General features: G+C 40.0%; 1 protein-coding gene across 1 annotated transcript; it reads right to left on the reverse strand.

The window, feature by feature from the left end:
• Positions 1–2,969: 2,969 nt before the first annotated feature.
• LOC116863139 (cytochrome c oxidase subunit 8A, mitochondrial-like) lies at positions 2,970–3,173 on the reverse strand. Its single transcript, XM_032850632.1, is given in 1 exon segment — positions 2,970–3,173. A coding segment is annotated over 1 exon segment (204 nt).
• Between the last annotated feature and the right edge of the window lie 9,267 nt (positions 3,174–12,440).

A 12,440-nucleotide genomic window follows, 5' to 3' on the forward strand; every position in this document is an offset into this window, starting at 1 on the left:
TTAAGATTTTATTTATTTATTAGAGAGAGAGAGAGCATGAGCAGGGGGAAGGGCAGAGGGTGAGGGAGAAGCAGAGTCCCCACTGAGCAGCGAGGGGCTCAATCCCAGGCCCCTGGAATTACAACCCAAGCCAAAGGCAGATGTTTAGCCAACTGAGCCACCCAGGTGTCCTGCAAAAATACCACCTCTAAATGAAACCTGGGGAAGGAATAGGGAGGAGAGAAAATAGAAGAAAAGGAGAATGAGTTTGGAATATGTTTGTCTTTCTTCTCAGATTGATCTTTTTCTGATGAAGAGAAAAATTGCTATTCAAGTCAGCTCCCACATAGGGCTAGAGATTTGGGATTTTGAAATGGGGGAAAGTAAGGGATGAGAAAAGATAAGGCAGAAAAGAGGAGTGAGTGAAGATAAGGAGTAAGTGAGTGTAGGTGCAGGTGTGGGAAGTTAGTAGCATAGAGTGATAGGAGTAAGGGCAGAAAATAAAAAGTAGGAGGGAACATGTAGAGCAAGGAGGGAGAAGTGTTGAGGAAGGAGCTCTAAAGTTTAGTCTCAGAGAAAGTGCTGTACATTTGTGCCACTGTAGCTCAGAAGTATGTGTATCTGTGTGTGTGTGTGTGTGTGTGAGAGAGAGAGAGAGAGAGACAGAGAGACAGAGAGACAGAGACAGAGACGGAGATAGACCAGATGGACAGAGACGAGATAAAGAGTTTAAAAGCTGGCATCCCAGAATTCAGAGGTGCTTACTAGCACACTCAGGAATGAATCTCTGTTCAGATGTATTCTCAAGAAGTAAAACGTGAGAAAATGAGTTAGATGAGTCTGCAATTTTTTAAAAGATTTATTTATTTGTGTGAGATAGTGTATGAGTTGGGGGAGGGGCAGAGAGAAAGAGAAGGGAGAGAGAGAGAAAGAATCTTAGGCAAACTCCCCACTGAGTTCAGTCTGATGCAGGGTCTAAACCCATGACTCTGAGATCATGACTCTAGACAAAGCCAAGAGCCAGATGCCCAACTGACTGCGCCACCCAGGTGCCCTGAGTCTACCGTTTTGATTAGAGATTTCCACTTTGGATTTGTCTCAAAAACTTCCAAAATGGAGGAGGCTGGGTGGCTCAGTCATTAAGGGACCGCCTTCTGCTCAGGTCATGATCCCAGGATTCTGGGATCGAGCCCCACGTTGGACTCTCTGCCAACGGGAAGCCTGCTTCTCCCTCTCCGTCTCCCCTTGCTTGTTTTCCCTCTCTCACTACTTATCTCTCTGTCAAATAAATAAAATCTTAAAAAAAATTTCCAAAATGATGTAAACCTGATCAGAGAATTGGTGATGGAAAATATTCCATTTGTAAATGTAGCCATAACTTTCTAGAGAGGAAGGTGTTTAGTATTCAGATCAGCAACTCCCCCTAAACCCCCTCAGCTAAGGAATTTAGAGGTGGAGAGTAGGCTAGAATATGCAATATGGACCTGTCATGTATTTTTCTTCTTTAATGCAATATGGATAAACTTGGCTTTCTCTTAGATTTTCTTCTCCTTACTATTCCTACCCAGGATGCCCCTACCTTCAGCTCTACAATTCCAACTCAGATACCTGGACAACTTTGTCTATAAGAACTCCAGCCCAGAATCATGCTGCTCCAGGGCATCTTTCTGGAGACCAACTGTATTTCATTTTACTTCTCTCCTTCACATTTTGGTCAGTGGAAGGTGGCAACACTAACAGTGTGAAGAGCAGCAATGGAGGCAATGGAGAAAAACACAGAAGGAGGCTCCTTTCTCATACCAAGTCCACCAACATATACACAGGCCCTGGCCTCTAAGAGCAGAGCATTTATTATCCATACCTGAAAAGTCATAAATGGTGAGCTAAGAATTTGAGCATTTTTCTTTCTCTTCCTATGTTACTAAACTTTCTAAGTTTATGGTTTTCTGCTCTTATTGGTTATTTCTTATGGAAGCAGAAACCCCCTGAGAGGATCCATCCCTTCATATCTCCTGATACTTTTCCATCTGACTACATCTTCTTTTAGCTTGGAAAGGGTAGAACTGGGTCTCCTGAAATTGTCACTATTGCTCAGTACTTTAGGGAACACCCCACTTGTGTTGCTCTTTAGGTCTTCTTTTCTCTTTTCCAAATTATTCATTTATTTCTAAAGTCAAAATTATGACCTTCTGAGATTTCATTTGAGTTCATCTCTTCCTTTCCTCAAGATGATCCCAAGGGTCTCTTTTCCAAAACTGTCAAACAACTCAGCATCATGGTCTAGTGGTTCTGAAGTCATATTTTCCCCATTTCCCCCAAACCTCTGTTGTGTTTTCTTGCTTCTGTTTCTTAGCTGATTTTCTCCTACCTACAACTCCTCCCAGTTTAGGTTCTCTGGGATATGCATGATAAAATGAAGAGGAAAGCTAGATGCAAGGCAGAATATTGCTATCATTCTCTAGCCTGGTAACAGCTAAATTTCCATAAATGTATGTATATGTGTTCATTTATGAAGGGTAGTATTTGGCTCTTAAATGTTGATATTTTCCCAAATAAGTGGATGCAAGAAGAGGAGCCATTAAATGGCAAATGTATCTTATTTTTCAATAAAATACATTGTAGCTTTACCACTACTGTAGCGAGTCTGTCAGTTTGACTGATGCTATTTTTATAGAAACTCATACAATTTTCATTACTGGTGAATAAGAAGGCAAAGAGGCTGAATAGAGTCCATTTGTTTATTTTTTTTTCAAGGTTTGAATAGACTTTATTGTTACAAGGAGGACCCTAACAAGCAGGGACTTATAAACAAAATATATAGTCCCAGGATGTCACCATGGAGAAATCAAGAGGCCGTGATTACAGAATAGGTCACTGTAGTTGAAGGACATGATCCAGCGAAGGCCAGCCAAGAATGCAGCAGACATGATCAGGACAGGCCAGCGGTGGTGAGGTCACAGGGTGAAAGGACAGAACAGCTTTCTTCACTCTCACTTCTTGTAGCTCTCCAGATGTGACAGAACCCAGCCCAATGGCAGGAGGAAACACAGGAAGCAGGAAGTGAGCCCAATGGCAAAATCCATGGTCCTGAGCTGCTCTCATGGTGGCTTGGAATGGATCTAGGCACACAGCACCAGAAGCCTCCAGGCTAGGCCTGCCAGACCTCTCAGCAGCAGTGGTGTCAGTACGGACATGACCACACAGAATGACTGCAGACAGTGGTCACAGGAGCCCAAGATTGGGAACCATTTCTTTATTAAAGAGTTCCTGCTTTGTGCCAGCCACTGGGACTGGAGCCAAGGATACATTCAAATATGAATAAACCATGGTTCCTGCTTTCAAGATACAGCACTGTAAGCATCCTCAAAATAATGCTGTTTAATTTTTTTCAAGATTTATTTATTTGAGGGGAGGAGGGGCAGAGGGAGAAAGAATCCTGAAGCAGCCTCTTTGCTGAGTGCAGAGCCTAAGCAAGTCTTGATACCAGAACCCTGAGATCATGACCTGAACTGCAATCAAGAGTTAGCTGCTCAGCCACTTTGGAGAACAGTGTGGAGATTCCTCAAGAAATTAAAAATAGAGCTTCCCTATGACCCTGCAATTGCACTACTGGGTATTTACCCCAAAGATACAGATGGAGTGAAAAGAAGGGCCATCTGTACCCCAATGTTTATAGCAGCAATGGCCATGGTCGCCAAACTGGAAAGAACCAAGATGCCCTTCAATGGACGAATGGATAAGGAAGATGTGGTCCATATACACTATGGAGTATTATGCCTCCATCAGAAAGGATGAATACCCAACTTTTGTAGCAACGTGGACGGGACTGGAAGAGATTATGCTGAGTGAAATAAGTCAAGCAGAGAGAGCCAATTATCATATGGTTTCACTTATTTGTGGAGCATAACAAATAGCATGGAGGACATGGGGAGATGGAGAGGAGAAGGGAGTTGAGGGAAATTGGAAGGGGAGGAGAACCATGAGAGACTATGGACACTGAAAAACAACCTGAGGGTTTTGAAGGGGCAGGGGGTGGGAGCTTGGGGGAACCAGGTGGTGGGTATTGGGGAGGGCATGTATTGCATGGAGCACTGGGTGTGGTACAAAAACAATGAATACTGTTACACTGAAAATAAATTTAAAAAAAAAGGAAAAAAAAGAGTTGGCTGCTCAACTGACTGAGCCACCTAGGTGTCCCAATTAGAAATAATTTTAAAAATGCTAGAAGAGAAGGAAACAATTTCTTGTGATGTAATCAATCAGAGAATGCTACAAAGAGAAGTAAGACTTGAATTGGACTTTATATTGAAATGAGTACATTTCATATAAAAGCGTAGAAATAGGAATATGCAGGGTTTGGCTGAAGTAGAAAGCACATATATGTGAAAAGTGGGTGATAAGTGAAAAAGGCAGAAAGAGCATAAGCTGGAAATTCAGAACCCCTTATTCATGGTGTTGGTCCTTGATTGGACAGGATCTAAAACTCCTAGGGTTGTTACCATAAAACTTTGTCCTGCTCAGATAGGTAACAGAAACTGTGGTCTTTGGCATGAGCTGAGTGAGTGGTATATATAAGGGTAAGTAGAGGGTAAGGAAGAAGAGTATTTGCATGGAAGAGGGCATCTGATTTGGGGCTAGTTAATAAATGCTTTGGAGCCTAGGGTCCCGAAAACTAGAATGAAGGCAGGGGTTAGGGACAAAAGAAACATGAACTTTCTCAGTACCACACAGAAACGCAAGCAGCAAAGAAGATAGTGTAATGGGAAATAGGAAAACCACCATTCTGGCTTTGCTAGAATTTGCTGCATGACCGTGGGAAGGCCATTACTTCTGTCCCGGCTTCAGTTTCCCTATCTGTGAAAAGAAAAAGTTTATGCAGCAATCATTAAAATACCTTGCAGTTTTGACATTGTATGTTGGATAGTTGAAGACCAGAGTTGTGGTAAAGGCTGAGCATGTCTATGATGGGAGTATGGGAGTGGGACAGAGGAGCCCAGAAAGCCCTGGTGCCTGCCTGAAATCCATTTTGTAGAGGAAAAAGACTTCCATTCCATTATCGTATAAAGATAATGTCAGAAAAATCTTTCCTGAAACTCTGAAGAGAAGGATAAGTCCAGAACATTGCTGCCTTTGTGCCTCAATGGGCAGGGAGCACCACAGAGAGGCCCACAGATGAAAGTGTCTGTGCTCTTAAGTCAAACATCAAGTTAACAGTCTAGCTTTGGTCCTTTCTGTGAGCCAATCAGTCCCTCTACTGATTATAGCAAGTCAATGGAGAGTTATCTGACTTCATCATGATTTCCGGAGCCAGGTGGTTGGGGCATAACATCCCATATCACAGGGTCAGATCTATATATGGGAAGAATAGGCAGCCACATATACACAGCACCTATATTTGAAATTCCACCTCAATCAGGTTTTGCTAAAATGCAAATATTTTAGGTGCTCATGCCTGGCTCCCTCTGTAGAGTATGCAACTCTTGATCTCAGGGTCATGAGTTCAAGCCCCATGTTGGGTTAGAGCTTAATTTAAAAAAAAGTTACAAAATGAAAATATTTTATCTGAGAGTGATAGACAAACTTATTAACTCAGGATTAGTCATCAAAATCTTAGCTCTATTCAAATTCTCTGATTTGGCTGGAGGAAATGGTGCAGAAAGAGTGGTTATAATTTAATAGATGAGTTGGGAGCTAAAGAAATGTCTGAAAGGTTCTGGAATGTGGGACACTGTCTGGGTTGGGTAGTATGCCAGAGTGCAAAATGGCATGAGGAAGGGGAGGTTTCCCCAACTAAAAAAGGGAAGCATTTATTTCTTTTTTTGCATAACATTATAGTTAATTTTTGTAGACCATCTTCCCAGCTGAGCTGTGAGTAACTTGAGGTTCTAGTATGCTCATGGCTATCTCCACCAAGTGTCTAATCTGTTATCTCAAATTGCTGCTACTGAATTAGGAGATAAGCTTCTAAGATCCAGTCATGAATGCCTTTCCATGGACAAAGGAGCTTGTACTCTATCTTGTAGGCAGGCTCAGAAATGGCTACTTCCCTTTCTAGTGGTGTTTATTACCTTCTCCTCTCTGTCAGGTTTTAAATTCCTGAGCCCTTCTCATTAATCTATGATCTGAATGAAGATATTAAGAGTAGGACTAGACAATCAGAGAAAGACAATTATCGTATGATCTCCCTGATATGAGGAAGTTGAGAGGCAATGTGGGGGGCTTGAGGGGTAGGAAAAGAATAAAAGAAAAAGAATAGGAAAAGAATAAAAGAATAAAAGAAACACGGTTGGATCAGGAGGGAGACAAACCATAAGAGACTCTTAATCTCACAAAACAAACTGACGGTTGCCGGGGGGAGGGGCGTAGGGAGATGCACCATATGTTGGATAATTGAATTTATTTTTTTTAAAGGTTGTATTTATTTATTTGACATAGAGAGATCACAAGTAGGCAGAGAGGCAGGCAGAGAGAGAGAGAGGGGGTGGGGGAAGCAGGCTGCCTGCTGAGCAGAGAGCCCGATGTGGGACTCCATCCCAGGACCCTGAGATCATGACCTGAGCTGAAGGCAGCAGCTCAACACACTGAGCCACCCAGGCACCCGGATAATTGAATTTAAATAAGAATTTCCAGGTAATTAATATATAGTGTTATATTAGTTTCAAGTGTAAAATATAGTGATTTAACACTTCCATACATTATTCAGTGCCCATCACAATAATTATACTGTTAATACCCTTTACCTATTTCATCCACCACCACCCCACTTCTCCTCTGACAGTGACTAGTTTGTTCTCTATATTTAAGAGTCTGTTTTTTTTGTTTGTATCTTTTTTCTTTGTCCCTTTGTTTTGTTTCTTAAATTCCACATATGACTGGAATCATATGGCATTTGTATTTCTCTGACTGACTTATTTCATTCAGCATTACACCCTCTAGATCCATCCATGTTGCTGCAAATGACAAGATTTCATTCTTTTTCGTGGCCAAGTAATATTCCCTCCTTTGTCTACCACTTCTTTTCCCATTAGTCTATCCATGGACACTTGAGTTGCTTCCATAAATTGGCTATTATAAGTAATGCTGCAATAAACAGAAGGGTACATATATCCTTTCAAATTACTGGGGGTTTTTTTTGGGGGGGGAGTAAAATACCCAGTAGTGGAATTACGGGATCATATGGTAATTGTATTTTTAATTTTTTGAGAAACCTCCATACTGTTTTCCACAGTGACTGCACCAGTTTGCATTCCCACCAACAGTGCATGAGGGTTCCTTTTTCTCTACATCCTTCCAAAAGTTGTTTCTTGTATTTTTTATTTTAGCTGTTATGAGGTGTGAGGTCATATTGCATTGTGGTTTTGATTTGCATGTCCCTGATGGTGAGTGACATTGAACATCTTTTCATGTGTCTGTTGACCATCTGTATGTCTTTGCAGAAATGGCTGTTCATGTCTTCTTCCCATTTTTAATTGGATTATTTGGGTGGGTTTTTTTTTTTTTTTTTGGTTTTGAGTTGTATACATTCATTATTTACTTTGGTTATTGAGCTGTTATTGGATATAATCAGTCCATCTTGCCAGAAATGCCAGATTATTCACCCCAAGCTGTGAAATCTGTTGGTAAAAACAAAACAAAAACAAAAAAACCTCTTCTATACTTTTTCAATGCCTTCAGAATAAAGTCCATCACCAATTTCCAATAAAAGCTTTCAGAAAATGAGGACTAGAGGGGAAATTTCTCAACTTGATAAAAGGCTTTGACAAAAACACCAATTTATGACATTGTACTTAATGGTGAAAGGTTGATTATTTTCCCCTAAGAATAGGAGAAAGAAAATGATGTTTGCTCTTATCACTCTCTTATATTTGATATATTATTGGATGTTCAAGCCACTGTAGTAGGGCCACAAAAAGAAATAAAAGGCTTTCTAATTGGAAAGAAAGAAATAAAACTGTCTCTTTTTCCAGAGGACATGATTATCTATGTGAAAATCCTGAGGAATCTACAAAAAAAAAAAATCTCATAGAATTAATGAGATCACCAATGCATCAAACTACAGAATCAACATACAAATATCAACTGAACTTCCATATACTAACAATAAATATTTAGAAACTAAATTTAAAACAAATATAGCATTTATATGCACCCCCAAAGAAAAGGCTCTATATGCTGAATATTACAAAGTGTTGATGAAAAAAAGCAAAGAATACCTAAATAATTGGAAAGAATTACCACTGAGCACACATTATTATGCTGAGCAAAAGACCCAACCCCCAAAAGTTACATACTATATGATTCCATTTATATAACATTATTGAAATGACAAAATTATAGAAATGGAAAACAGATTAGTGGTTGTCAGGGTTCATGATGTGTGTGGAGGGGTTAGGACAAGAAGGTGGCTATGGATAAGAAAGGACAACAGGAGCCATTCTTCAAGGGATGGAAATGTTTTGTATTTTGACTATGTCAGCATCATTTTCTGGTTGTAATATATTATCACATTTTGCAAGATATTACCATTGGGTGAAACGGAGTAAATGGCACATGGTCTCTCTGTATTATGTCTCACAACTGCATGCCAATCTATCTATAATAATCTCAAAATTAAAAAAATCATCATGAGAAACTCACTTAAATCTTTTAAAAAATATTTTATTTATTTATTTATTTATTTATTTATTTGAGAAAGAGGGAGGGAGAGAGAGAGAGAGAACACAGGAGCAGCGGGAGGCATCGGGGAGAGGAATAGAGAATCCCAAGCAGACTCCAACCTGAATGTAGAGCCTGAACTGGGGCTTGATCTCACAACACTGAGATCCCAACCTGAGCCAAAACCAAGAGCCAGAGATTCAACTGACTGAGCCACCCAGGTGTCCCAAACTCATTTAACTCTTATTTCCACTTAATTCTAAGCAGAAGGGCTACTCTTGCAACTAATGATATGTTTAAAGAATGATGCTAAAGAGCAACAAAAAAGGTGCAACAGGAAGTAAGTTGTCAGGGAAAGGTGACTTTAAGGCTTGCAAATGGTTTGGGTTTTGCTTATTTTGAAAATGGAGGGGCGCCTGGGTGGCTCAGTTGGTTAAGCCTCTGACTCTTGGTTTCAGCTCAAGTCATGATCTCATGAGTCATGGGATGGAGTCCCGTGTCAGGCTCTGTGTTCAGTGAGAGTCTGCTTGAAGATTCTCTCCCTCTGCCCCTCACCTCCTCTCTCAAATAAATAAATAAGTCTTAAAAAAGAGAAAATGGAAAAGGATTTCTGCATGAGAGATTAGAAGCTTGTCATGTTTCCAGGGAATTTATGCTTAAAGCTACTTGACTAATTAGAAAAAGTCCTTTTGGGGTACAAAAAGATTTAAGCGAAACTGCATTGGAACTGTTCTTTGGGTTTCCCTAGTAGGTTTAGACCTAAGCTAGCATTCAGGGACTATGCCAGTCACAGAATACTCCAAGTAGTCTTTAACAAACGGTATTGGGAAAACTGGGCAGTTACATGCAGAATGAAACTGGACCACTTTCTTACACCATACACAAAAATAAACTCACAATGGATTAAGACCTAAATGTGAGACCTGAAACCATAAAAATCCTAGACCAAGGGTGCCTGGGTGACTCAGTCAGTTAAGTGTTTGACTCTTGATTTCGACTCAGGCCATGGTCTCAGGGTAGTGAGATCGAGCCCTGCATCAGACTTTGTGCTGGACATGGAGCCTGCTTATGATTCTCTCTCTCTCCTTCTCCTTCTACCCCTTCCCACCCTGACTCATGCACGTGCTTGTGCTTTCTTTAAAAAAAAAAAAAGATAAAAAATAAAAATACTTCTTTAATTAAAAAAATAAAAAATAAATAATTTTAAAATAAAAATCCTAGAGGATTGTGCAAGCAGTAACCTCTTTGACATTGGCCATATCAACATTTTTCTATATATGTATTCCTGGGGCAAAGGAAATAGAAGCAAAAATAAAATTTGGGATTACATCGAAATAAAAAGTTTCTGCACAGTGAAGGAATCAATCAACAAAACTATAGGGAAACCTACTGAGTGGGAGAAAATATTTGCAAATAACGTATCTGATAAGGGGTTAGTATCCAAAATATATAAAAAACTGATACAACTCAACACCCAGAAAAAAAGGGGACTCTTGCACACTGTTGGTGGGAATGTAAATTGGTACAGCCATATGGAAAACAATATGGAAGGTCTTTCAAAAATTAAAAATAGAGGGGTGCTTGGGTGGCTCAGTTGGTTAAGCATCTGCCTTCAGCTCAGGTAATGATCTCAGGGTCCTGGGATCGAGCCCTGTGCCCGGCTTTCTGCTCAGTGGAGAGCCTGCTTCTCCCTCTCCCTCTGCACCCCCCCCCCCACTCATGCTCTCTGTCTCTCTCTCTCAAATAAATAAATACAATATTTTTAAAAATTAAAGATAGAATTACCATACAATCCTGCAATCACACTTCTGGGTATATATACAAAGGAAATAAAATCTGTTTCTCAAAGAGATATCTACACTCTCATGTTCACTGAACGTTATTACACAATAGCCAAGATATAGAAACAACCTAAGTGTCCATCAACAGATGAATGGATAAAGAAAATGTGACTTGGGACGCCTGGGTGGCTCAGTTGGTTAAGCAGCTGCCTTCGGCTCAGGTCATGATCCCAGCATCCTGGGATCGAGTCCCACATCGGGCTCCTTGCTCTGCAGGGAGCCTGCTTCTCCCTCTGCCTCTGCCTGCCATTCTGTCTGCCTGTGCTCGCTCTCTCTCTCTCTCTCATAAATAAATAAAAAAAATCTTAAAAAAAAAGAAAATGTGACTGTATATATCTGTGAACACACACAGCACATACATTATTCAGCTGTAAAAAAGAAGGAAATCCTTTTATTTGCAACAACACGAATAAGCCTGTAGGGCATTATGCTATGTGGAGTAAGTCAGAGAAAGACAAATAATGTATGATAACACTTACATGTAGAATCAAAATAAAGGTCAACTCTTTGAAGCAGAGAGTAGAATGGCAATTGCCAGGGGGTGGGGTGGGGGAAATGGGGAGATGCTGGTCTAAGGGTACAAACTTTCAGTTATAAAAGTTCTAAGATCTAAGTACAGCATGGTGATTATGTCACTATAGTGGATTGGGGCTCCTCTCTCCTACTTTCTAGAACTCTAGATTTTGGAGTTCCCCATCCATTTAAAATCCTGTCTTTAAATAAACATATTTCTAGCATTCAGTGACAGATCAGTTTCAAATGTCAGTATTCTCCTTTTGTGTGATCCTGGGCAGATCATCTTAGATCTCTGAGATTGATTTATGCATCTGTATGATGAAGACTACTTATAATACATTTTGTAAGCATTAAGTGGAATAATGTATTTAAAGCTTTTGCATGGAATATGTGTTCAATACATGGTGGTAGTTATTATCATTGCAGAGAAAGGAACCCAACACAAACAATTTGAAATAATTCTGATGCTGCTGGTTTGCTCTTTTGAGAACAACTGACCTAGTGTGTTAGCCTATTAGATTGGTATATATCAACAACAAAATTAACCATGTGAACAGCCAAATATCCCAATTTGGATAGAATTAATCTGAGAGGTGATAAGAAAGAAACAGTACATGGCTCTGAGTGGCAAGTATGGCCATTCCTCTTTTACCACGGATTGCCTATGCTGCTCAGAATTGGGACCAGGTCAATTTCTGGTGGATTATTTTATTCAAAGTTATGCTTCTTTGTTGAATTCCTTTTCAAGAGTGAGCTACAGTCTGTTCCTATTTTACCTTTTTGGAGAAGTAAACTTTTATGTGCTGTCACCCGGGGCTACATTATTTTTCCACTTTTTTTGGCTTAAAACATCAACAATTCATTATTTCTCATGATTCTGTGGATTGGCTAGGCTCAACTGGGCAGTTCTGATTAATGTGACATTGTCTGGAGTCACTCATGCAGCTTCTTTCAACCAGAAGCTTGGATGTGGTTGGAAAACCCATGATAGTTTTTGGTCACTGGTTTGGTACCTTAGCTGGGGTAGCTGGAATGGCTGGAAGCTGCTGGACTTCTCTCTATCAGGGTAATCAAACTATTCAAATGGTAGGTCAGGGCCCCAATATGTCCACAACCTCCCCCATTTTGCCAACATTTTCTTCTTTAAATTGTTATAAAATACAGATACCATAAAATTTACCATCTGAACCATTTTAAAGTCTACCATTCAGTGACATTTAGTACATTTGAATGTTGTACAACCAGGTCCAATATCTAGTTCCAGAACATTTTCATGACCTTAAAAGGAAACCTCTTCCATTAAGCAGCTGTCCATTTCCCTCACTCCCATCAGCCCCAAGCAATCATGAATCTCCTTTCTGACTCTGGATTTGCATTGTCTGGATATTTCATATAAATAGAATCTTGTGATATGTGGCCTTTTTGTGTGTGCCTTCTTTGAATTAGTAT

Source organism: Lontra canadensis, unplaced genomic scaffold (assembly GCF_010015895.1).
Source record: "Lontra canadensis isolate GAN:19392208 unplaced genomic scaffold, GSC_riverotter_1.0 scaffold596, whole genome shotgun sequence".
Classification (NCBI taxonomy): domain Eukaryota; kingdom Metazoa; phylum Chordata; class Mammalia; order Carnivora; family Mustelidae; genus Lontra; species Lontra canadensis.